Source organism: Dipteris shenzhenensis, chromosome 30, assembly GCF_047967505.1.
Source record: "Dipteris shenzhenensis isolate YYH24624 ecotype China chromosome 30, Dip_SZ_1.0, whole genome shotgun sequence".
NCBI lineage: Eukaryota > Viridiplantae > Streptophyta > Polypodiopsida > Gleicheniales > Dipteridaceae > Dipteris > Dipteris shenzhenensis.
The window spans coordinates 10,829,852-10,855,829 of record NC_141625.1 but is presented as its reverse complement, the minus strand read 5'-3'; the positions used below and the strand labels follow the sequence as shown (position 1 = coordinate 10,855,829).

The window sequence follows — 25,978 nt, the reverse complement described above, 5'->3', positions numbered from 1 at the left end:
ATGCACGACCTCACGCCGCCTGCTCCGGCTGATGGCTTCTTCGTCATCGTCCCAGAATCAACCTCCGCAGTCGAAGTATCTCTGCTCTGCTCCGGTGACGTCGCCTCCCCCCCCCGCCAACTTCATCCTTTCAATCCCAAATTCACCGACGGTCTCTGCCGGTGCAAGCTCACGTGCTGGCGTTTAGACAGCCTGCACGGAATTGATCCTGCCGCGTTGGAAAGCCTCCAACTGCAGCTGAGAGTGCGAGTCACAATGTTGCCAGAGACCGGACCTTTTTTCCGCGCTTTCAGAGGGGAGAAGCCGCACGAATTCGTAACTCGAACTTTCCCTCTCCGCACTAGGCTGCCGCAGTTTGAGGTGGTCGCCCCTATCAACCGCTCAAACGTCCTCGATGTCTGGATTTTTGTTATATCGCATCTGGTATTTCTGGCGAGTCCTTCATCACTAGAGGATTGCCTGCACGAAATTGCATATCATCGGCCGAAGTATTTATTGCATTCCGGCCTTTTGTCTCGAATCATGAACTGGTTCGATAAAATTTCAGACAAGCTTATGGAAGAAATCGGCAACGAGGACTATTCTGTAGAATGGGCCGCAAAGATGGTCATCGCGGTCATCCTTTTGTTCGATAATCTCGGTATTCTTCAAGAAAATATTACAGGGATGGGCAAAAAATACAAGATGAAGGTGCTGGAGGGGTATATGAATGGCTTGTCAAAATTAGAAAAAGTCACGTTAGTCCCCCAAATTTCATGGCCCCGAGATGAGATGATCACTGGACGAGTAGCTGATCTGATTACTTTCGTCTCGCGTCACTCTTGGCAGTGGACTTTATTCTTGAAATATTTTTGCCAAGCAGATCCTTCATGTGCGTTCTTAAGATGTTGGCAATCCGTTGTATGTAACTCTGAGGCGGGTGAGCAATTTGAACAGGCTTGTAATCACGTTCTTAACTTTGCAGGCCAGTTCTATGATTGTGAGGTGTTCTGTAGGCAAGCAAGTAGAGCAGCCATTTTGGCAGCTCCAACCTTAGGAGCAATGCTCTATGCCATGTCCAGCTTCAACACATTTTATAGCATTGAGCGCTTGTACAGTGAATTTGAAGGGGAAATAACTTCCCAGTTGCGTCGCCTTTCTCTTGGAGAAAACTTAGCTACTCTCCTAGCGACAATCCTCAATCAGATGAAGTTTGGACATGACAGAATCAAGCAGATAGTTATCCGACTTTCTTTTGTCTCAATCCTCAAAAGCTACTGTTTTCCCTTTGGGCATGACAAATCTGTCATTCTACTCGATAAAGATCGGGCATCTCTGATTGATATTTTGAAATATGATTTTACCTTTTGCCGGCCCCTTTTAGATGCAGAGATTATGTTCATTTCAGACTTAAGCAGATCTTCCAATTTAACCACCCAAGAAGTATTGGGACAAATCATTCTCAAGGTCTTCTTGCAGGTGCAGGCTCCTGATGCACCTGACAAGCAGGAAATGATAAGTGACGTTGAAAGAAGATGGTTTCAAGATGCTTGTAGTCGAGCATTGGCAATACATAACCAAGCACCCAGTTCTCCTTATTCAATCTATGCTGTAGTCAGCAACTTCTTCATGACTCTACCAAAGTCTTCTGATTTGCTGGAGGATATTTTTGCGGGTGAAGCTGATTTGATGGTGCGGGAAAGTCATTTTAGCACAAAGAATTCACTGCAGGATGCCGTCAGAATTGATCAAGATGATATAAGTTTGAAGATGCAACAGAAGTACATTTTGTATGCAGTAGAGTTGATGTCCAAGTATGGGGCTGAAGACGCTGTTGAGGACATACACCATAGAGGACGGGAAATGCTTGAATGGATCAGTACGCCTTCCTTGAGCATTAGAGGATGGTATGTTTGGCGGCTTTTGTGGTTCTTTTATAGGATGTAAGATTCTATGGTGTATTTCTGATACTGACGTTACCATTGTGCAGTAGATTTTTACTAGATACTATGTTTAAAATCAGAGTCTTGCATATGTGAAACGGAAATGAGTACAATGTCCATGGAGCTTCTGTTGTCCTCCAAGTGTACATCGTGACTTCTTTTACAATAGCGTAAATTTTTCTCAAGGGACTGTGTAGAGGGAAGACGCTTATGGGCCCATGCCCGCTTGTGCTGAACAGGATACAGGAGGAACTACTTTCAGCATTACTGGAACAAATGGGAAGCTCTTTATATGAAGCACTGGCCTCCCGAGCTGAAGAAACTTTGGTTGGCTCAAGCTTCTTATTGTTGCTATTACAAATTGAAGGGGCAAGTGCAAAAGTACAGAAGCATGCACTTTACCAGGAATCGACAAGAGTTTTGATTCTGCTCTTAAGACAATTGAAGTGTGGCGATACATCTTTGGAGCTGGTAGGAAAATTTTCTAAGACTGTATGGCAACGAATCTGTGATGTCCAAAAGAAGGATCATGAGACCATCGCAAATGCTTCTCAGACATTAAGAGATGACACGATGAGGCTGGAAGCGTTTAGGTTCTTCCTCCAGTGTGCAATTATGTTGGAAAATCATGGCTGTCATAGAGGAGATCTAGAAGTCAGCAAATGCTGGCTGAGTAAAAGAACAGCCAACAATAAGTCTTTTACCTTGCGAGAGGTACAGGACCAAAATCATTGGCCTGTGCAGGCCTCACTCAAGTTTTTTGAGTCCATCCTTATGCTCAGGGGATCTTGCATTATGGAAAGCTTTCTTAGGATCAAGGCACATCGAATCGACAGTCAGATGGCAGAGACCGTTCATGAGGCAGATGGATCCTTTGGATTATGGACATTTGTGGCAGAACTTCTGGGTAAAGCTTTGGAGTCTTACACTCAAGAATGGCAAGATCTTTTGAAACCTTCCTATCCAATGTCGAAGGTATGCTTTTTCTTCCATGATTTGACATTAAGCAACTTTAAGATGGAGATCAAACTTGCAAAGCAATATCTTCTTTCAATTCAAGCTGAGGTACAGGAACAGCAGTTTTCCACAGCGCATGAATTCATCCAGTCTTGGGTGACAATTCAGACAAAAGAATCAATGATAGAGCCATTGAAAAAAGTATACCATATGTTCAATATCCAGATAGAAGACAATCATAATATCATTGAAAGGCTCCAAACATTGTGTGATGCATCAAAATCATCCACCTTGGAAGAGTTTTTAGTGTTTTTCAGAAACGAAGCTGAAGTTATCAGCTATTTCTCTGTGAACGAGGACATTGTTTTGAGCGAGCTTGCAGAGTCAGAGCTGCTTGTGACTTTCCTCAGGGAAAAGTCCAGTGATGATTTCAGAGTGCTGATAGATGCTGTTGAGGAGCAGAAAGAAGAACTAATTGGTGAGGCCCTGGTCTCAGACCTCATTGATGTAAATACTGTATTGAGCCCAATTTTTCAGAGGAACATCACCCTGAAGGATCTCAAAGAGACAATTTCAAGGGAGGCATCATGTCGTGCAGGAGCTTCTCGGCTTGCTGACAAATTGAACTGTTGCAATGCCAATGTGCACAGGCTTCGGCATTTTGTAGCATCTGTAGCAGATCGGTGCTATGTGCTCAGAGATTGTATGGACAAAATTCTCAATTCTGGGATATATACCTTTGTGATTGAGGAAAAGGGGGAGGGATCTGACGCAACTTCTTGCAATTTACAGCTGTCATGCAGTGGATCCAGTGAATCATCAGAAGGCACTTCTTCAAAGCCTGATACACAAAGCCATTTCACTTTATCTGACCTAAAAGACTTGCGGAGCAGAGCAAGAATGGTGTTGAGTACAAAAAGGACCCGACAAGATATTTCAAAGAAATGTCATGACACTATGACAGCAGAACAGAATGCGGATGGAAAAGAGGCTGTGTTGGAATTTATACAGCATGTCGATTTGTCTGAGCAGCTGGTAGATCAGATATCCACTTTGCATGAGAATGGTCATCTACACTTTCACACATATAGCACGAGATGCAATGGACTGGAATCTCTTCAACAGAAGGTGAAGGAAATGGATACTGAAATCTGTAATTGGAACTCAGCTCTAGAAGATGCAAGAGTAACCCATCACTCTCTCAACTACTTCACAGGTATTGAGCTGCGTCTTATATTCATGTGCCTTCTAAAGAGACACAACCAAAACCAAATGCAAGTATGCTGTGACCTCCTCCAATGGGCTCAGCCTGGGCTTGAAAGACACAAAGCTCTTGAAATTCTGCAAAGTGGTGAAAACTTCGCAGCATTGAGCAAAGCTGCAAAATGGCTGACTTGCAAAGATGGTTCATCTCACTCGTCCCTTTCAACTTCCTTGAACATCATTGCACAATCAGTGAACTGCATTTTCCCTGTGGAGGTGGTCAGGTTGCAACCTGATAATACAATCATATCAGCAGCAGCAGAGGATGAATCTGAGAGCCCGTTTGTGCTTGTATCAGTGGAAAATCAACAGTATGAACTGAATGTACTTGTTGAAGTTCTTCAAAAAAACGGGAACATTGATATTGCTCCACATAGTATTCTCATTTGCTGTTCATCCACAACATGGGAGGAGCTACACTTATTTTTGCTGCGCCTATTTGCCAAGGCAACTCATAAGAGTAATCTCTTTATGTTAGTCTACATTGAGAAGCTTAGCTTTGACTGTCAATCAAAGCTCATGACCGCATTGGAGGAATCAACCAGAACCTCTGTCCAGGCTCTGCATGAAGCGAAAAGAAAACTGGTATTGATATGCTGGACCAAAAGCCAGTCTCTCCAAGCTTTCTCTTATCACCTGGGAACCCAAATACAGTACATGAATGGTTACCCCAATGAAGAAATTCATCAGCACCTCCCAGTTAGATGTCAAAGAATGAAACTGGTGACATCAGAGATCTCTGGTCTTGGAAAGACAAAATATATACAACAGCAGGCATTGGTGAGTAGATTTCATGCTGCTTGAGCGACGAATGTTAGAAACCATAAATAGGACAGGATGATGTCGTACCCTCTATGTATTTTGGCTTTCAGGAGCAATGAAGGTGACACAAAAGTCTACATTCTGAAGGAAAAGTGTGTGCTTACTAGTTAAGGATGCTATAGACAAGAGTTTTTGTTGATAACATTTCCATTTATCTTCTGTAACAGTAACAGTCTGTGTTCTCATAGTATGTTTTCTGGGAGCAGGGTTCTCTTGTGACACTGTACATAGGAGGAGACTTTTCAAGGCAATCACTGATCACACAGCTGAAGTTATTGGAGATCGATTCTCACGAGACATTGCGTGTAGATATCACCACTGAGAAAGAGCACGAAATGCTGAATGAGCTTTTGTTTGAGCTTCTTGTGCTTGGAGGTCTTAAATCTTCCTCTGTGGGCGTCTTTCAATTAGAGACTGAACAGGTGTTTGTGGAGGTAGCCAACTCACTTGGCAATCATCTGCTTGACAGTCTGCCTATTTGTTCATGGCTTGGCCGGAAACACCTGCTTTGGGACCAGTCTGTGCTCCAAATGAGTGAGGATTTAGAAAGTGATGAACAGGTAGTGTGTGCATATTTGCATCTTATGGATTTAAATCAGCTATATGACAGTGGGGCAACGCTGAAAAATGCTCTGCCTGCAGCCTGCTGCAAACAACTTCTAACAAAATACTTTATTAGAGATGACAATTCTATGTCCTGTTCGATTCTGCATGTGTTCCTACGAGTTTTGGCAAGTCAGCTAAGAAAAGTAAGGGAAAGTCCCTTTTTTTCAGCGGAGAACTTGGACTTCATGGGAGCAGACAGGAACTTTTTGTCAACGTTAGTCACTTCTCTTTTACAAGTTTCTTCAGAGCTTTCATTACGGTCTGTTAAGCCATGGTTGCAGAAACAGCAGCAGCAGATGAGTGATCACAGCATGGTAAGCACGATGCATGACAGGATGAAATCCTTGCTTCGATGGTCTGACACAAATCATGTAATGATTTTCTTTCATGGAGATGGCCCAATGACAGTTCTGTATCGTGATAACAAATTAATCCCCCAATCTATAAAAGAGCTCATGTGTAGTCAGAGCTTGCAGCCACAAGGTTGTGAGTTGCAAGACTACTCAGCCATGCCTTCAAACATGCTGTGGGAGAATCTCTGGCCCATTCTGCAAACAAGGGAATGTGGCTATGCTCCCAATTATGTTCTAACTCCAGACAACTTTCTGAAGATGGCATTGATCTCCCTTCGGGTCAATGCTGGGGTTCCTGTGATCATAATGGGAGAGGCAGGGTGTGGAAAGACGAGCCTCTTGAAGGCTTTGGCAAGTTCTAGTAAAGTGATATTTCTGAGTCTGCCGATGCATGCTGGAACTACTGAGCATGAACTCAGGTCTTTCATTTACAATGCTGAGCTTCAAGCAGCAAGTAGCACGAAGAAGGTATGTGCCTTACCTTATTTTATCGGCCAAATTGTATGAAACGTGTGGATTATTCTAACATGATGGCATGTCTTACTTCTTGAAGGTGTGGGCTTTTCTTGACGAGATCAACACAAGTGACCATCTTGGCTTGCTTAGTGGGCTCCTTTGCCATAAGCTGATCAATGGAAGAGTGTTACATCCAAACCTCACTATTTTAGCTGCTTGCAATCCATACAGGCTACAAGACGCTGCAGATGGAGAGGTGGGATTGATTATACCAAAAATTGAAAATGGCAATGGCACAATTAAAGAGAGAGAACTAGCATATATAGTTCATCCTCTTCCTGAGGCAATGCTAGACTTTGTGTGGGACTATGGCATATTGAGTGACAACGATGAGAGAGCTTACATTGCTGCGATGCTTGGATCAAGGAGTTCAGACATTGTAGGAGTACTGGAAAACTCTCAAAAGTTCATCCGTGCTCACCTGGGAACAGCCAGCGTAAGCTTGAGAGACATACAAAGGTGGATCCAACTGTATGACTGGTTTTTGGAGGACTTAAAGAGGCGGCACTTGTCAGCAGAGCCTTTCAGATGTGTTAATGTGGAAGGACGAGCGAAGATCCTGGCATGTTCGTTATGTTATCATTCACGTTTTTCAAGCAAAAAGCTAAGAAAAATGTACCAAAAACTGTGTTGCAAGTATTTAAAATTTGATGCTGAAACAGCTGATGAAGACTTGAACAGCTTATCTGCAAAGCAATATCAACAAATTCTTGATCAAGAACAGAGGGACTTAATGAATCGCATGGAGTTGCCACCAGGAATTGCCAAGAATAATTCTCTTGTAGAAAATGTGTTTGTTACATTTGTTTGCTTGCTGACCCACATTCCAGTTTTTGTCGTGGGAAAACCAGGTTCTGGAAAAACACTGGCCCTCCAGACTATATATGGGTAAGTTGTTTCTCAAAATACCAAGACTTGAATGCTCGTGTAAGTCCATCAACACAACATGCAATCACTAACATCCCATCTTCTAACTTGTTGGCAGCAATTTGAGAGGCAGTGAGTCTAAAGACGAGTATTTCAAAACCCTTCCTAGGATGCTCCTCCTGTCGTATCAAGGGTCACAGAACTCCAATTCAGAGGGAATACTCAAGGTAGAGATTTATAATCATCCATTTGTTTCAAATTTTGCCCAAACTCATCCTCTAAAAATACAAGACATAGTGCAGTGTCAATCTCATGATAGTCACAAGGTTGAAAATCATGAACTCCATCATGCATAGCAGGGACTAGCTACTATGACATCCACACAAACGTCATCAGCGCCCAACAGTGGGCGTAGACCATAGTATAAACATATTTTCTCCCAACATACAAATCCACACACATGCATACTGGAGCATCCATTTATACAAAGGTCTTCATCCTGAGTTTCTGTCGACACTCCGGAGGTGAAAGACCGACTCATCTGTGACAAAGGCTAGCTATAATTTTGACTCTTTGTAACCTCCTTTCGGAATTGCAGGTTTTTGAGAAAGCAAATCGCTATGCTGAGAGCAACTATCAGCATGATGTTCTGGTGGTGGTGGTCTTGGATGAAGTTGGACTTGCAGAGACATCCAAGCACAATCCTTTGAAGGTGACATCAGAGTTCCAACGTTGCTTCTATGTTGGCCTCTGTTTGTGCAACGCTAAAGAAATCATTTTATCACACTTCTGCTGATGATGCCCAATTAACTGAGCAGGTCCTTCATCCACTGTTGGAGCCCGAAAATCCCCAGATCTCTGTCATTGGTATAAGTAACTGGTCACTTGATGCAGCCAAGATGAATCGAGCTATCCATCTTTCACAACCAGATCCTGACTTGGAAGACCTTTCTGTTACAAGTCTTGCAATATTTGAGAGCTATCAGAAACAAAGCAGCCACTTTCTGACTAAAAAACTTCAGGGTCTAGCATCTGCATACTACAAGTATCGTGCTTGCCAATCTCGTCCAAACTTTCATGGACTTAGAGATTTTTATTCACTCATCAAGTCACTTCGAGATTGCTCAAGGACAACCACCTGGGAAGAAACGCTGTTTTTGTCAGTGTGGAGGAACTTTGGAGGGTCTACCAATGATACAAAGAAATTTCTTTCAAGCCTAGAGGAAGAGGCCCAATCCATTGAAAGTATGGATCGAGAGCAACCACCAGTCTTGGGTCTGATAAATGCTAATCTTGAAGACATGGAAGCACGCCACTTGTTGGTGATTACTAAAGTGTGTACTTTCTGACCTGTGACTTTGTGATTAATATTACTTTTTACTCTAATATTTAAAAAAATTAATGTGCTCCTTTTCAGTATTTCGTTTAAAAGGCAAAATCAGCTGTGAAACCTCTTGGGTGTGACAATCCTCTTTCGTTTGCACATTTACATGAATTAGACATAAGAAAATGGGGTTGCTGCCATGATGCAGGGAGATTCTGCGGTTGGAATACTTGAACATATTCTTCATAAAAATGAAGATTTTGCCATCATTCACGGAAGCAACTATGAGGATGACAAAAATGAAGATTACTCTTATTTGATGCTTAGTGAAATAATTCTTCATATGGAACTAGGAAGGTTTGTTGATGGACATAGAAATAGAGGCTTGTGATTTTGATTTGTGTGTTTTGCATTTTCAGCCTTTTTTTTGCATGCTGAAAAGGCCAGTGACTGAAGCTTGTTCTCTTTGACATAGATGCATCTTGCTAAAGAATGCAGAGCAAATCTGGTCCTCTCTGTATGACATGCTAAACCAACATTACACAGTCATCGGAGGCCGTCGGAATTGCCGCATTGCTTTAGGAGCATACAGCAACCCAATGTGCTATGTACATGACAGATTTCGTTGCATTGTTGTGGTTGATTTCCACCAAATCGCGTCCATGGATCCTCCATTTTTGAATCGGTTTGAAAAGCAAGTGCTTACGTACGAATGTATGCTGAAGGAGCCAGAGAGAAGAGCAGTGCAGGCAATCAAATCTTGGGTTCAGGATCTTGCTACAGAAGGTTCTGCAGGCAGTAAGAACAAGCTGGACTTAGTAGGTGAAATGTTTGCTGGCTATTATGAAGATACTGTGCCATCTTTGGTCTTGCTCCACTTCAAACAGTTTGAAGAAGGTCCTACAGTTGCATATGCTGCTGCCCTGGAGAGGTACACAAACTGGCTCAAAGTTTCCATTTCGCTTGTGGAGTTATATTTTTGTATTTTTTCTGTATGTTGATGATGACAGGTGTCCGTCCAACTTATATTCCCAGGTGTAAAATAGCCTTATTGCGCACGGCTCATGTGGATGCAATTGCTAGAGCACACTTATCAAGGACTTCCAAAATGAAGGAATGGACTGATCAATTTCTTTCTTGGAAGGATCGGGAGTGTCTACAGGATTGCCTTCAAGAAAAAGTAGTATTTCTTAAAATGGGTTCATATCTTGCATTTACTTCTGCTCCAGGCTTTGTGTGTGCTTCTAAACATGGAGCTGATTTTTCAGGTGACCAACAAAGAATTCTGGGCAGACAGGCTTGGTTTCAAACTGATCATAGTGACATGCACCACAATCCGCCTCAGTATCCAACCGCTCTTTGTGGACCTGGAAAAGTATCAGCTCAAGGTAAATCGATTGAATGCATATGTGAGTAGGACTTCGATTCACGCTTAAAGCATAGATTCTGTCAGATCTTAATTATCTCTCTGTCGGGTACCACCTCAACCAGGTACAACTAATCAGGCTGGGGGACTGTAGCTCAGAGAAGCAATTACAGACACATATTCAACGTTTCTGGAAAGACAAGTTGACGAATTTGCTAGTTATACAAGCAGATGATAATATGGACAAGGCTCATGTATCACTGGCCATGTTCCTTGTCGACAAGGCACGTGCTGCAGTTGCCGCTGGAAACATGACATGCACAAAACATGCCATAATCATTATACACAAAATCCGAGATGATCAACAACACACAAATTTCAGTTTTCTGTGTGGATGGCAGTTGGTCACCTTGGATCAGTTGCAAAGAGAACCAGTTGATATAAGGTATATAGTAAGACATTAGGTTTGCATTATTTGGTGCCCATATTGGGTTACAATCTCTTATATGTTTTTGTGGGTGCCAATATGCAGAGTATTTTTGGAACGTACTTTGACTCAAGCAATTGAATTCAAAGCTATACCTCTAGAAAAAATTATGACAACAGTATTGACATGGAGTTTTCTGTGCATCAAGTATGATCGCCTGAATAAGTCTGCAGAGTATGCTAGAGAAATGGTTGCCTGCATGTGCAAAGATGAAGTTCTAAAAACTTGCATTAAGCAGCGTGCATTGATGTGGGTATCTTCACAGAAGAAACACTTTTGGCAAATGGAAGTTTTGAACAACCGCAAGCTTCTCTCCATGTCTATGACTATCCATGGTGCTTTCTTGAGATATTTGGAAGAGCAACTAAGAGAACCAGTTGCTAGGCTGGTATACCTTCTTGAAAAGACATCATCTCTTGCATGTTACTTCAATTGTGACTCTGACAGACGGCTGGTTTGGAGAGAAATGTTCATGAACTCAAACCTGATAGACTGTGATTCTGCACCGACTCCATGCTTTCCAGAAGGCTGTAAAATCACAACCCCTTTTCAATTATCCCTGCCCTTCAGTTTTATCTATGCAACTCATGTCGATACACAGTTCAAGGAGTTGTTTCTAAGTAATGTTAATTGCACCAATATTCACAAAGACGTGGATGCATCAATGACCCCTGAAATGGCTGTGCTTGCACGATACATTCACTCAAACCTTAATAATTACGTCAGTGACTTTGCAAAAATTTATGGAGAGGACTCAAGAGATAAAAGTAGCAAAAATTCACAGGCATTTGAATGGATTCTCAGAGAAAATATCCGTTCAAGTATAAGACATGCTTCTGATCTCCATGTTCTTATGTGGAAAATAGGGGACAAGTTGCAAGCCCAAGCTTCATTAGCCTGTCTCTGCTTATCATCTACTGAAATCACACAAGAACTAAACAAGGTGAAAAAAGCAGCAAATACATACCCAAGTTTTAATCAAAGGCTTGCCAAAAGATGTTTTAACCATCTCTTGCCAACTCAACATGTTCTGACTCGGCTTGGGGGAATTGAAGGTTGGTTATCCAAATTTCAAATGCTGCTTCAAGTTGCAGCTCCAGTTGACACTCTCGAGTCCTTGTTTGTATTGCAAACTATTCATGACCTTGCGGGCATTGTGATTTTGCCCCTCGGCCTTGATAGTACACCTCTTGAGGTGCTGGGTCACTTTGTGATAAAGCAACAAAATGCAAGCCCTCTTCAAATAGTGGAAGAAGTGATAGAATTAATCCCAGAATTGGACAACCTCACTGTGAATGATCGGAGTCGTTGGTTTCAATTCTTCTGTTCAGTCCTTGAACGATACTCCAAAGTTGCTGTCCCAAGAGAACAAGAACTGCAGCGGGTAGGCACCTTTCTGCTACGAATCCAGCAACCTATGTGCCTTATGGGACATGCAATGCTTATGCTTTTCCAGATGTGCCTCTCGGTAACTACAAAGACTTGCTGCAGCTTGAGCCCAAGGATATTAGCTACATTCTATGATTGGATCTTTTCATCGCCAGGAGATATGCCCAAAACCATGTTGACACAGGTCTTTTCACAGACTATGGAAGGCCCTCCCCTAGACTATGATCAGCCTGGGTTAGTTGCTTTATCTGACAAATTATATGAGATACTACACCAAACAGTGACACCAGAACTGTTGAGTGGCAAGGATACGGAGCAGTGGGATCATGAACACTTCAAACATTGTCTTCTTTCAGCTTTTGCAGAGCTAAGAGATTTGAAAGAATTCTCATTTCGAGCTATAGTGAGCATAGCACTTGTTAAAAGTTTCCTTTATTCAGCAACTATAATGCTTGTAAAAGCTTTCGAAAGCTCAAAACAACAGAATTTATTTCAAGTTGCTCGTGCACATCTTGCAAAGGTGATTCAAATGGATGCTGGAGAAACAGATTGGGGAGAAAAGGTCAATGTCATCCTTTTGCAAGCCCTTCCAGAGGGTTCGAGTATGAAAACTGTACTGCAAAGCTTTGTGATGAGACTCCTTCATTGGCATTTTGGAAAATCACAAAGTGATATGGTTAGTATGGCCGATTTTTGCAAGCAGAACCAACTGCAATTATCATGGTTGTTGAACCACAAAAATCTGACAAGTGAGAGAAGCCAAATCTCTTATGATCCCTTCATTTGCACATCTAAGGAGTTTGTAAAAGCAACTGCGACACTGAGAAAACTAATAACTGGGGAGATAAGAACATGGTGCTTTTTCCTTGAAAATGCAGATGAGCCCCAGCAAGCAGCAATCCTGTCTGCAGTTGCATCAGACCTGTGCTTAACAAGAGCCAATAGAAACCTTTCTATGGATGAAAGAGCAGCCATGAGATTGATAAGGGATGAGCAGTTTGTACCTGCAAAGTGGGACTGTCTACTTAAGCAAACCTTGAGGCACCTTGCAATTGATCACGATGATGGCTTGTTCTATATGTGCCAGTTATCCACAGCTGACTTACGGTTTAGATGCCTTGCTTTAGATGTTCTGGTAACAGTAGCAACTCTGCCAGGTGCATCACCTCTCAGAGGATACTTAATGTTGAGTTCCAAGCACCTTTTCGATGCATATGTTTTGGCTGTGCGCAATAGCTCTCTCAAAGCAATTGGCAGTTTGGGTACATTTGCAGAGTATAAATGTAAATGTGGCTACACATACATAATTACTGAGTGCACACGTCCTGCTGCTACTGGAACTTGCCCAGAGTGCAAAGGGATTATTGGTGGACAGAACCACGGCCTTGTGTCTGGAAACAGTCTAAGTAGCACTAGTGCTGCGTTGCCAGGTGACTTCCTTTTAAACTAAGTTATGATTTCATTGTTTGGCATGGTGTAGGCATGGCTTGAACTAACAAAAATATAATTATCTAAATCCAGGTTACATGCCGAATCACATTGGTCATTCACCATATCTACAAGGAGAAAGGATAGAAGCAAAGTGCTATCGAGTGCTTCATCTGCTGGTGCACTACTGTTTGCTAATTGGTGTTCATTTGAATGTTCAATTGAACCATGAAATAGCATGGCTTGCACATATTCTCAATGTGGAAAACGATAAGGCAAGGATCTGTCAGGAATTGACTCGCATTATTGATGAAGATTTCGTAGTGCTTGACAAACTACTCGATTGCCAGCGTGAGGCTACTTGCTTGTACATTCACTGTATTCTTGCTTCTCTGAGTACCATGCCTGCAGATGGCCCTTTGACAAGTCCAAGTGAAAGAGATGCCTGGGAGAACACATTCACAAATGTTATTCAGAGGCAAAATATGGATGAAGTTATCACAAGATATCTACAAGATCATAACAGAGACAGCTTGATGGATGATATCATCAAAGAAAGGATTTCTTGCCCAAGTGAGCCAATGGAAATTCATTTTCGACTTACAAGGCAGCCTTCATTGGAAAACTACAGAACCCTTTTTCTGCAAGACAAACAACGAATGGAAGCCCATCCCTTTATTGTGTGTACACTTATACATGCAGAAAGGCTAAAGAGTCTGACAAATGTGCAGCCTATTGTTGAATTCTGCAATGCTTTACAGAAAGCGTTTGGGCACAAAATAACACGACATGCAGCACTAGTAATGTCTATTGAAGAAGCTCTAACGAATAGCAAGTAAATGCCAGTCAAATGATCTGTCAATGGATTGCTTTTTCGAAATGTTTTGATGTTTATTGAGTACATTTTTTATTGTTATGCAGAGATTTGGTGAACCTCTATGAGAGTTTTGAAAAAAGTTGGAACTCTTTAAGGCCTCAAGTGAGAGGCTATGAATGTCAAGAGTTTCAAGAACCAGTTCCTAAAATGCACATGGATCAACCACTTGCAATGTGCTTGCTTGAACGACGAGATCAAGGGATATACCTAGCAGCTATGCTAGAACTTTTACGAACTCAGCAAAGCAGGTTCTTGGAAGATGTACAGGCCGCTCTTAACCAGCCTGGATATGAAAGGTCACTTGCGCTGCAATTGAACTCTATAAAAGAAGTTCCCATTCAGTATTGCAAGGTTTAACACCTGCCCTCCCTACACAAATCGTCCATGCACACTACTTCAAAATTCCTCCTCAACTACCATCACAAAACTTGTGGGTTCTGTTTTTAACTCCAGTTGGTGTTTTGTCCATACATCTTATGTGTGCAGGCTGAAGATATCATTGATTACAACGAAAGCTGGGCAGAGGGCTTGATATTCAAGTCAGGTATGCCTGAGTTGGCGTTTGGGCATAGCACTCGTGTGCAATATGATGATAATCTCATTGAGCTTGAGATGATACAGCAATTGATACAAGGCAAACCTACACTCAAAGCTGTAAGTACCATCTCAACTACTTTAAAAGTAAGATACATCTCAACGACTTTGAAGCACTTGGACATGCCACTAACCATTGTCAGTCAACTTCTAAACAGGATTATGTTGAGTTTCCATACGTGCATGAAACTTTTCATCGTCATGCAACCATATTGTCAGATGTGGCTGAGCGAGTGTATCAAGAAAGGTTGCCTCCACAGACACTTAAAAATATAGAGAGAGAATTCAGAGGAGCAGCATCATTATTAGGTACGCTTGATTTGTGTCTGGGATTCTTGAGACAGACAGGTGGTGACCCTGGCGAGTCCATACGAGATTACTGTAGTAGATGGTTAACTGAAGAATTAAATCACATCATCAGCAACCCTGTATTTGATTATGTGTGCCTGAAGCATATGGTGAGTCTATATGAAGGGCTCGAGAATTCAGCCAGCGCCACAGTTCAAGATTTAGTATCGTCAATTTATGCAGCCCCTCTGGACAGACAGATACTCGAGGATTTGCAAAGGAGCGTGGAAGTGACGCTCGGGCGGAAAGCTTGCAGTGCTGCTGCTACTACCAAGAATCTGGGTGCAGAAGCTTTCCAGCAAGTGCTCAAGCAGTTCCTGTTCCGCTATCTGAGCGGTATTAACACCTTCAGGGAAGATGACATGCTTGGGCTTTATTTGACAGATCCAAGGTTGGTGAGGTGGCCGGCAGAGGATGTAGACCAGGAGACTTTGGGTGACATTTTCCCACCCAGCTTTCAGCTTAAACATTCACTTTCCCTGTACTTGCTATTAGATCAGGTAAAGCACCAAAAGTCTCTTACTATGCGCACATCATATCTGTATGGGATAGTTTCCATTCTTGTTTCAGGAGCAGAACTGAGATTTTGACAATGTACCAAGTTTCTTGGAGCTACGGGAAACTAAACATTTGGATGGTGTTGGCAGATGTGCAAGGGAGAAGACTGGGTGAGAATTGGATTTGCCAGAGGCTGGATAATGGATTAATTCAGGCGACGTACATCAATTGCATAGTGGGTTTATTCAGGCGATCCCCATCAATCTTTTTTTCCACAGCCTCTACATCAACTCAAAGGAGGAACTCAAAGGAGGGTATGTCTTCACATACCGATTTACGTTATTTTCTGCATCATAACTGTCAGTCACACCATTTTTGTGCTCTCCTCAGCTGTCCCATCTACGATCTGCATCATTTGCTCTATCCAGCGCATCTTTCAGCCACAGATCTGCAAGATCTGCTCTCTCCACCCTCCTCAAACCTCCACGTTCGGCAATCATAGTCATTCGGGATTTCTGGCCAAAAACTAGCTCCCCTCTCATGGGTTAGTCCCATTACAAAAACCATGAAGCTTCCCTTTCAAGACTATGGCAAAGTTCCAGATCGCATTTGGTCGTGTACATTGTTAGAACAGTGCAGTTGTGGATTGCGCTCATCGCTATTTGAGCATTGCTATGTTTCTGTAATGTTTGTCATCTGGTTACCATTTTAAAGAAATTTATCTTTTGAATGGATGTAAATTTGCAAAGACAATTATAGCTTCATAAAGAAAACAAGATGAATTTCATTCATGTGGCCTACCTAGATGGTGTGCTAAAAAGAGGAGAATTGAAAGCCTGAGAAAGAGAGACGAAGAAGAAAAAGGTGAATTATATTCATTGGGCCTGCCCTAAGTTTATGTTAAATTTGGATTGATTAACCATTCACAACCATTTGGAGGAATTAATGTTATATTCTTCGGAGACCTATGCCAAGCAAGCCCTACTAAAGACACTTGGGTCTTCTCTACAAAGAGCTCAATATTCACATCAACAGCATCAAATATGGAACGATGATGTAAAATATTATGAACTATTATAACCAATGCGACAAGACAACCAAGGATTTCTACAAATATTAAATAGAATAAGAGGACAGCATACAATCGATGACATACAAAATCTGAACATGTAAAAGAAAACTACAAGATAAAAAATCAATACCTCACCTCTTCTATACAAATGCATTAAAGGACAAACACAACGATGAAGTATTCCAATTACTCGATAATAAAGAACATCTTCAAGCAATAGACAAAAGGCACAAAACTTGTAGCAAAACAATAAAAATACCAAACGACACAGTCTCCACCAGGCTTACATACAAAACTATCCCTTAAAGTTGGCATGCTTCTTGAGATTTGCTCAGGAAATTTTGATGTAATGGATGGAATTGTTAATGGTGCAAATGCAACATTTGTGCACTCAAACATAGAAAAACAACCAGCCATTGCTTGGATAAAATTCGCAGATGAGAAGACAAGAAAAAATACATGCTACAAAATGATGGAGACATACCTAATAATTGGACACCAATTCTACAAATACAAAGAGAGCTCCAAGTGGGTAAGAATTATTTGAACACTATAACAAGAACACAATTTCTTATTCAACCAACATCTTCTAGAACAATACACCATTCCCAAGGACTACCAATGAATTTACTAGCATTTGATCCCTCACAAATAAAATCACATGGCCTAGTCTACGCAGTGCTCTCAAGGATAAGAAACTTTGAACAAATTTACTTAATCAACAAACTCCAAAACAAACACATCAAAGTGGACAACAATGTGTTATGAGATCGAAAGATTAAGAAACCATAGACAATGGAAGTTTGATCAAATAAACATTAAAGACCTAAAATTAAAGCACATAAACATTCAATCACTCAACACAAGCGGATTTGATATGCACATCAATGACATTATAAAAACAGAAAGCACCGATGGAAGCAACAATAATATGCATTCAAGAGACGCATAATGACAAAACAAAAACAAAAAGACCTAAAAATTTTCATAAGCATTTACAAGAATGAGGGTGCCGGAATTGCAATGCAATCACAATAACTTTATCTAATATAAGAATTGTACATTAATGAAAACATGACAAAAGCATTGCCAACCACTTTTGAGACATCATCGCACAAATAAGTAGCAACCATTAACATTTACAAAAAACCAAATGCAAAAACAAAAAACTTATTAAATAACATAGCAAAACTTCTCCAAAATATAAAGAAAAACACAGCAACATATATTTTAGGTGATTTCAACATTGACTACCAAAATAAAACAAAAGAACTATCAACTCTAAATGACTTCATGAAACAACATCAAATGAAACAACACATCAATGTTCCAACAACAATACATGGATCCACTTTAGATCACATTTGGACTAATGCACATTCAAGCTACAACTTCTTGTGAAGTCTAAATGATTTCATCCCAAACGAGCATCTAAATCTAGCTGATAGGGCAACACACCATTTAAGATAGAAAGAATTATCGCAATACCAACAGGCCGCAACATGGACGAAAACTTCACAAGGTAAAATTTGCATGCCCGCTAATACGACCGAAGCATATACCTAGATGTCCTCAAGGAGATGCAAATTAGAAACATTGCCTCAACCTAACAAGAATCAATATGACTAAACAAAGATGTCTTAGTTTATTGAGAATCCTTGTAGTGTATTTATTTACATAATGTGTAATAACAAATATCAACTTTAGTTTAAAACTAGACCATCTAATAGGACCTTTCCTAACATCATGAAGTTCATTCAAATTCAATCTAGCTAAGAAATCAAATCTATCTCTATATGGCTTTCTTACATGTCTAGAAGTAAAGGGGTAAATGTAAAGCGAAGTGTATGGTTAATCCACCTATGTTATATGCTGCTTTTTCAATGTATGCCATAATCAACGCCCTTGGTTTGTCTGCATTTCTTGTATTCTTATGTGTAGTGAGGAAGAAGTGCTTGTACAAGAAGAAGCAATGTAAATGTTTTCCCTGTTCCTACCTTTCCAGATAGAAATAGTATTACAAGATCTCTATGATACCATTTCATAGATCATAAAAATGACACTTTTTCTTTTCTAAAGCTCCTCGATCTGAGAAACATATCTCAAGTTATTGATAAAATCTAGGGCCTTGGAAATAATAAAAGGGACAATGTTTCAAAATTCTATGTGTTTCACATCCCCCCCCTCGCCCCCCCCTCCCCCACTCCATGGCCATAAAATGATGATCTATAGCTTGGATCAAGGAGCTATAAAAAGAACAAAATTGTCATTTTTATGATCTACCCCATGAAACCATTTAACTTCAATGAAAATATTCGAATTCATAAAAATTTGTGTTCATATTACAACTACGATGATATGAAAGGATTTATTAGCATAAGCTAACAAAGCCAAAAATTCATCTCAAACGAGTCTCAAACAATCGTGTTTTAAAATGTTGAATGCCTCTATTGAGTGGTAGCTAACATAGCCAAAAAATCACTCAAATCCCTATAAAAAAGTAACGTTTTAAAAATGCTATTAAAAACACTTTAAAAGGTGGATATATCTAGACTAAGTAAAACACACATAATACGCACAAATGTCTTCATTAGCATGAGCTAGCAAAGCCAAAAGGGACTCAAATGCATCTCTCATAATCACATTTTAAAATGCTACAGGTCAAGGATTTATTTGGCATTTTCATGTTTGCATTAATTCATCATTCCTAACATCACATTTGATCCCAAATAGCATGATATTAACATCATCCAATGTTGGTAACTAAAAAGAAATATTGATAAAGTGGATGATATTACTGTCGATAATGGACCTATTATTGGTGGTAATATGCCTATTGATTAATGGACCTATTATTGATGGTAATAGGACTACTATCAATGGTAAAATCCATATCATTGGTGGTAGTAGACCTATAGTAGGCCTATTGTTAATGGTAATATAGCTACTACTGATGGTAAAAATTTTATATTTCTTGCTTGTCTTTTACATACATAATGCTTGTGAAAGCCACAAGTGCTTTTCATTTGGTAAGATTGTAGTCTATAACTCTAGTACCTAGCATGCAGGGGTACGGTGGAGCACAATTGAGTCATAATCATCTAAGAGAGGGAGAGAGTGAGTGTTCATTATTCTTGTAGAAGCGGTCAACTGCTCCAATATCTTGCACGTTGGGGTAAGGGTTTACCACAGTACAAGACAATGAATGAAATTGTGAACATGAAGTGATTGGTGAGGTTTCCAACATTTGTTTTCCTTGAAAAGTTATATTTTTTTACTTTGGCAATATTATAGTTCATAGCTCCTACACCTAGTTTGTTGGGGTAAGGTGGATCACAAGTGAGTCACATGAATCTATGAGAGGAAGATTGTGTGAGAGTGAGTGTTCATTGTGCTTGCAAAAGAGTTGCAAAAGTGGTCGGTTGCTCCAGTATCTTTGCATGTTGGGATGAGGTTTTACCACTACAAGGCAATGAATGTGATTGTGAACATGGAGTGATAGGTGGGATTTCCAACATTTATCTTTCTTGAAAAGGTGGATTGGTTTCTTTTGGCAATCCATAGCCTTTGTACCTGAGCATCAAAGAATCTAGTAGGCTAGGGCATCATAGGAGGCATGACTGAGGAATTAGAGGCCAAGGGCAAAACAAAGGGGTGGGCACAAGTGAACAAAGAACCTACCAAGGCTACCCCCCACCAAGGTGCACTCACAGAATTCTTGAAATAGATGGATAGGGCTCAAAGGATTTCAAAGCAAATAACCAAGAAGCAGACGAAATTGAAGAGGTCGGGAGAGATCGTGAACGGGCCATACATGAAGCCCGCTACTAAGCTATGGTTGAAGCCCAAGCTGATAAGAGCAAAGGTGGTGAGGTGAAAGGAGGAGCTCTTCGCCCAAAGCCTCCCCATAAATGCAAATCCCATTGTGCTTAGTGATGAGAAAGCGATAACATGTCCCTCGCCAATATAAATAAGATCGCAAGCTCAATTGTTCATAATCACTTTTTCCATTTCCCCCTCCATCACATGGACCACAGATTTATATTAGAAGTGTACTGTCAATAAACGAATCAATAGGATCACAAAGATTCGAGAATATACCCAATAGGCACCTAAGACCAAAGCTTGTTTCCATGAACAAACCCTGGTAGTCAACAATGCAAGGGCATGGCTTGCAACAAGTTGGGGAGAATGTTGCAACCCTTGGTCCAACAACCAAAAGTGAAATAAGGGATGAAAAATGAAGGATGAAGAGGTAGAGGCAAAGGACAAAGCAACCATGCACCACTCCCCCCAAATGACTTCCTGGACATAGTGGTCAAAGGACCTGGTAGGTGCATTAATTCTACTACAAACCTAGCCAACAACACCACCTTCTGGATCTTTTTTTAGGGAAATCAAGGGTGCAAGATGGTAGGAAGAACAAAAGCCAAGGGGAGGAGACAGAATGAATTGAAGAGACATGACAGATTCACATCCTGAAAAGTGATTCTCCTTATTTTCACATCCCTCATGGGTGTCTTACGCATCTTCTTCTCATTGAAGAACACATCATGGCTTCGTATGATCTTCTTTGCTTCTGGATCCTAGAGACAATAGCCCATCTCTCCACTTTCACCATATCTTAGAAAGATGCATTTCCTAGACTTAGGATCTAGCTTCTTTCGAAGCTCTTTTGGCACATGTGCATATGCCTCACACCAAATATATGCAAATGAGAGTTAGAGGGCTTCTTGCCACTCCATGCCTCTTCAAGAATTTCACCATCCAAACTCTTAGTAGGTGATCTATTGATCACATGCACTATATTCGTCATTGCCTCAGTGAAAAAACCACCAGAAAGACTTGCATTGGAAAGCATACATTGCAACCTTTCCTGAATGGTGTGGTTCATCTTTTCAGCAATTGTATTTTGCTCTAGAGTACAAGCGGTCCTAAGCTCCCTCTTGATCCCACGTGTATCATAGAAATGCTGAAAGTCATGAGAGAGATACTTTCCACCATTGTTAGTCCGTAGTAGAGGGATTTAAGCATTCTACCTGACTGATTCTCAACCAAAGCCAGCCATTTTTGAAATACTTGGAACACATCGCTCTTTTGACCTATAGCATAAGCCCACACTTTCCTAGTTGCATCATCAATAAATGTTACATAGTATTCAACCCTACCTAATGACCATGTAGATATGGGACCACTACGTCTGAGTGCACCAAATCAAGCTTTTCAAGCTCTTTCTTTCCCCTTCTTTTATGGGATGATTTAGTTTACTTCCCATACAGACAATGCTCACAAAATTCAAAGTTAGAAAAACTCAAATGCGATACATAACCCCAATGGCATAAGAGTTTCATTCCATTCTGGCTCATGTGCCCCAGCCGACAATGCCACAAAGAAGTACTTGGCTACTCAATTATTGCAACAACATGATCAGAAACCCCTGATACGTGTAATGGATACAATGTCCCACACTTGGCACCCCTTGCTAAAACCATAGAGCCCTTCTAAATTTTCTAACTTTGAAAGCCAAAGGTGGTTTGAAAACCAACATCATCTAGCTGACCCGCTTAAATGAGACTCTTGGTCAGCTTAGGCACGTGTCTCACATTTTTCAAATCAAATACAGACCCATTGCAAAAGAAAACTTTATGTCACTTGCTCCCACTATGTCACATGCACATTTATTTCCAAGATGCACACAACCTATCTTTCCATTGTCATAAGTGGAGAACCATTCCTATAGGGAGTACCATGGAATGAAGCACCAGAATCCAAAATCCAATCTTGGGAATATGCATCATCTGAAGTGTTAAGCAAGTCTGCAGGTAGACTAGACATGAAGAGGTCGTCATTGTCACTATTATCCATGAGACTGCATTAATCTCCTCGATCTTCATTTTTCCTTTGTCCTCCTTGGGACCCTCTTCCTTCTTATTTGCACCCTAATTTGCATTCTTTTTCTTTTTTCAGCTTCTCTTTTCAGCTTGTAGCAATCCTTTTTCATGTGGCCCTTCATGCCACAATGGTAACACTCAATGTTCAGTGCCCTGGATTTGCTACGAGACTTCCCTCTTTCTTGGGACTTCCCCTTGAACTGTGATCTAACCCTTTGGACATTTAAGGCTACATCCTGTTCCATAGACTTCCGTCTAATCTTCTTGGCCAACAAGCTACCCACGACATCATCAAACTTTGGTACTCCACCAGGTGTAGAGTTACTGATAGCTATACAGAAGGTATCCCATGAGGATGGCAATGAACATAAGAGGAATATTACCTTAGTCTCAGCATCAAAATTAAACTTCTGAGCCTGAAGCTGGCTGAAAATAATATTGAAATTGGGCTAAAGATGGTAAGATAGATCTCAAGGTGAGAAGAAGAGGAGATGGCACCCCTGTGCTTGGCTTTGCAGACCATAGCTTGGTTTTTGGGTAATGTTGTAATAACAATATGTGAATCATAATGTGAAAAAATACACATGGTTTGGGGTTTGCAATTCTTATGCTAGGGGGGTGATGGTTGCTATGATGTTTTCTACACGATTGTTCTCAAAATATCTCTGCCATTGGTGAAAGAGAAAAGGACACTAGAGATGTTAGAACAATGCAAAGGGTGGATATAGATTCAAACCCCACATTTTGCATATATCCACCAAGCATGCATACCCTATCACAATGGAAACTTGCCAATTTGCCCATGTTGGAGAGACTTCATAGTTGGCAAGCTCCAATTAGCCTTTGAGGCCCAGAAGTGGAGTGAGAGGAACAGCCTAAACAACCTCAATAAGCATAATTTTCTAATGTCAAAAGAGAAGATATGCATCATTACTCTAATATATGTTCTTCTGATAATATCTTTCAATTTGGTATGCCAAATAGAGTGTGATGAAAAAAAGGGAGTTGGGTCTTGATTCAAAGTGCCCCATGTGTAACACATGTTATTTTTCCCATCCAAGGTTCCAAAATTTCAAGGAAATTACCTATAGATTTACTGTATTGAATGGTGCTTTACCTCAAAATAAGGTTGTAGTAGGCGGAGGATAGGTGGATACATCAATAGTTTGGTGCTCTTATATAAGCACTTTAGCATCTAAAATTATTTTTTATTAAGATGCAAGAATTAGATCAAATTTTGAGCAGGCTTTTTGTTTCATTGTGTTCTATGTGATATATCGCTCTTTCATGTTCCTTCTTCTTCTAGTAGATTGTGGTACTATTTATATGACATACAAAATTTATTTTCTATCCTCGTTACTTATCCTTTGAAAAGTTTAGGTTAGTTGTATCAATGTGCAACGGTACTTGTTCTCTTCATAGATCCAGTCAGTTCTCAAGTACAACATTGGACTTTTCAAGCACTAATGTAGTGCATAGTGCTCACTAGAATGTACTACCCAACTATTTTTTCAAATAAAAATAGAAGATTTTTGGAATATCTCCCCCACCAAATCTCGTGGATAGGGAGTCTCCTATACTTAAAGATGTTGAATTGACCTTGTATTGCTTCCATAGATATGTTTGTTAGCCTTAAATCTTTGTTTCATGGAGGTCTTTCTCAACATTTGCTCATTTTTTCTCACTTGTTTATTTATGTTTGCTCACTTTTCCTTGCTTTCTTTATGGTAATCCTTGACCAATTTCATCCAATATTTTGCTATTGAGTCTTGGATATTGATTCCTTGTTGACAAATCATGGTACTTACTAGAAAAAATAATATGTAGATTCTCAATGAGAAAAAGGACCCATGTGGTGGAGCTCATTACTTAAAGTTGAGAATCTAATAGCCTTGAAGCACAAATCCATTGATTTGTAAGGAGAGCTACAAGATGGCTCCAATTCATGGCACTCAATTCTTGTAGCAACATAGTGGTAAGAGTGGTTTGGAATGATCTAATTGTTGGATGTGAACATAGATGTCATAGTGCATTTTTCATAGACTAGTCCTAGGTACCATGTCAATACATAGACTTGTTTGTCTCTTTGCTTTAGAGTCTCTTGAAATTTATGTTCTTTATAGCTCAAAGCATAGAGAAAACAAAGCAACAATCAAATCATTGCATGCATAATGAAGTATAAGATGCAAGCATAAAATGAAATGCATATACCAAAAATACTTTATAATATTGAGTGTGATGCTTACACATTGATCATGTAACTAAGAAGTAATTGGATGATCATTTAAGGGGTGAATCTACTTAATTATTCTTATCAATGCTGAAAAGCTTAAAATAAGATTGTAACACTATTTGGAAAAAAATTTTAGTTTCAAATCTTCTTTATCTGAATAATAAATTGCTAGGGTTGGCATTTAAAATTATATATATATATATATCCTTTAAAAAAATAATTATAATGTTCAATAATGTATTTATACTAACACTAATAAATCCCCAAAAGAAATCCTAAAGGGGGCACCGTGTCAAATTTCACTCAAGTAAAGCCTATACCCAAGGTTCACATATCAGTCTTCTAATATATTTATACTAACACTAATAAATCCCCAAAAGCCACCTGTTTAATTCCACTCAAGTAAAGCATGCAATTCGACTCAAGTAAAGCATGCCCCATAGGAGCAGACTTAAGCAATAGTTGCTAAGGTTGTAATGGGTACATAATCTACGTTGCAAACAACAAGAATCTGAACTCTAGATCCAAAGTCCAAATTGGAATAAGTAATGTAGTAATAAAGCTATAGAGAGGCAAGCTTTAGCAAAAGCTTTACCTTTCTCAATAGTGCTTCATTTTTTAAGAGACCAGATGCAACTCTAAATTACGCTCCAAACACCAAACCGTACCTCTCAAAACCAATTCAAGTTTGGCTCAACAACTCGTGTTTTAGTCTGCACCATTGAAAGCAACCCCAATCAACCATTATCATCTGTCATCTACCTGCCCTTTAGGAGTTTGACAAAATATTTCATTGCCTAGATCAAAGAGCTAGCTAAGGGTCTTACAGCCTCTGAAAAATGTTTTCTTTGGGTGACTTGTAAAGAAACAATAGTCAAGAAATCTCTTAAAATGTATAGTTTGTTTTATTCACACTATCGATGGAATTTAATGATAGATATCATGAGCTATAAGTGTTGGTAGAAGAGGCAAAAAGATGCACCATTCTCCTTGGCAATATAGTATATATTTGATCATTACTATAAGAACCATAACAAAATCTAATGATGATTTTTTTGTCGTGGTCACTCATTAGCATGAATATTTACTCATCCTTTTTTAATAGTTGTTTTCATTGGAAGTTTATGGCCTATACATTACCAACTTGAAACATATCCAAAAGAAT

At 40.1% G+C, this 25,978-nt stretch overlaps 1 protein-coding gene across 1 annotated transcript; it reads left to right on the top strand.

The window, feature by feature from the left end:
• LOC147881708 (uncharacterized) lies at positions 1 to 15,902 on the top strand. Its single transcript, XM_087401232.1, has 18 exons — positions 1 to 1,886; positions 2,162 to 4,922; positions 5,171 to 6,391; positions 6,477 to 7,327; positions 7,425 to 7,533; positions 7,905 to 8,018; positions 8,125 to 8,640; positions 8,839 to 8,987; positions 9,106 to 9,561; positions 9,666 to 9,810; positions 9,899 to 10,018; positions 10,122 to 10,441; positions 10,529 to 13,302; positions 13,394 to 14,135; positions 14,222 to 14,528; positions 14,664 to 14,831; positions 14,930 to 15,619; positions 15,767 to 15,902. Exons 1-18 carry the CDS (start codon positions 1 to 3, stop codon positions 15,824 to 15,826), a joined length of 13,389 nt encoding a protein of 4,462 aa, XP_087257358.1. The 3' UTR covers positions 15,827 to 15,902.
• The last annotated feature ends 10,076 nt before the right edge of the window (positions 15,903 to 25,978 follow it).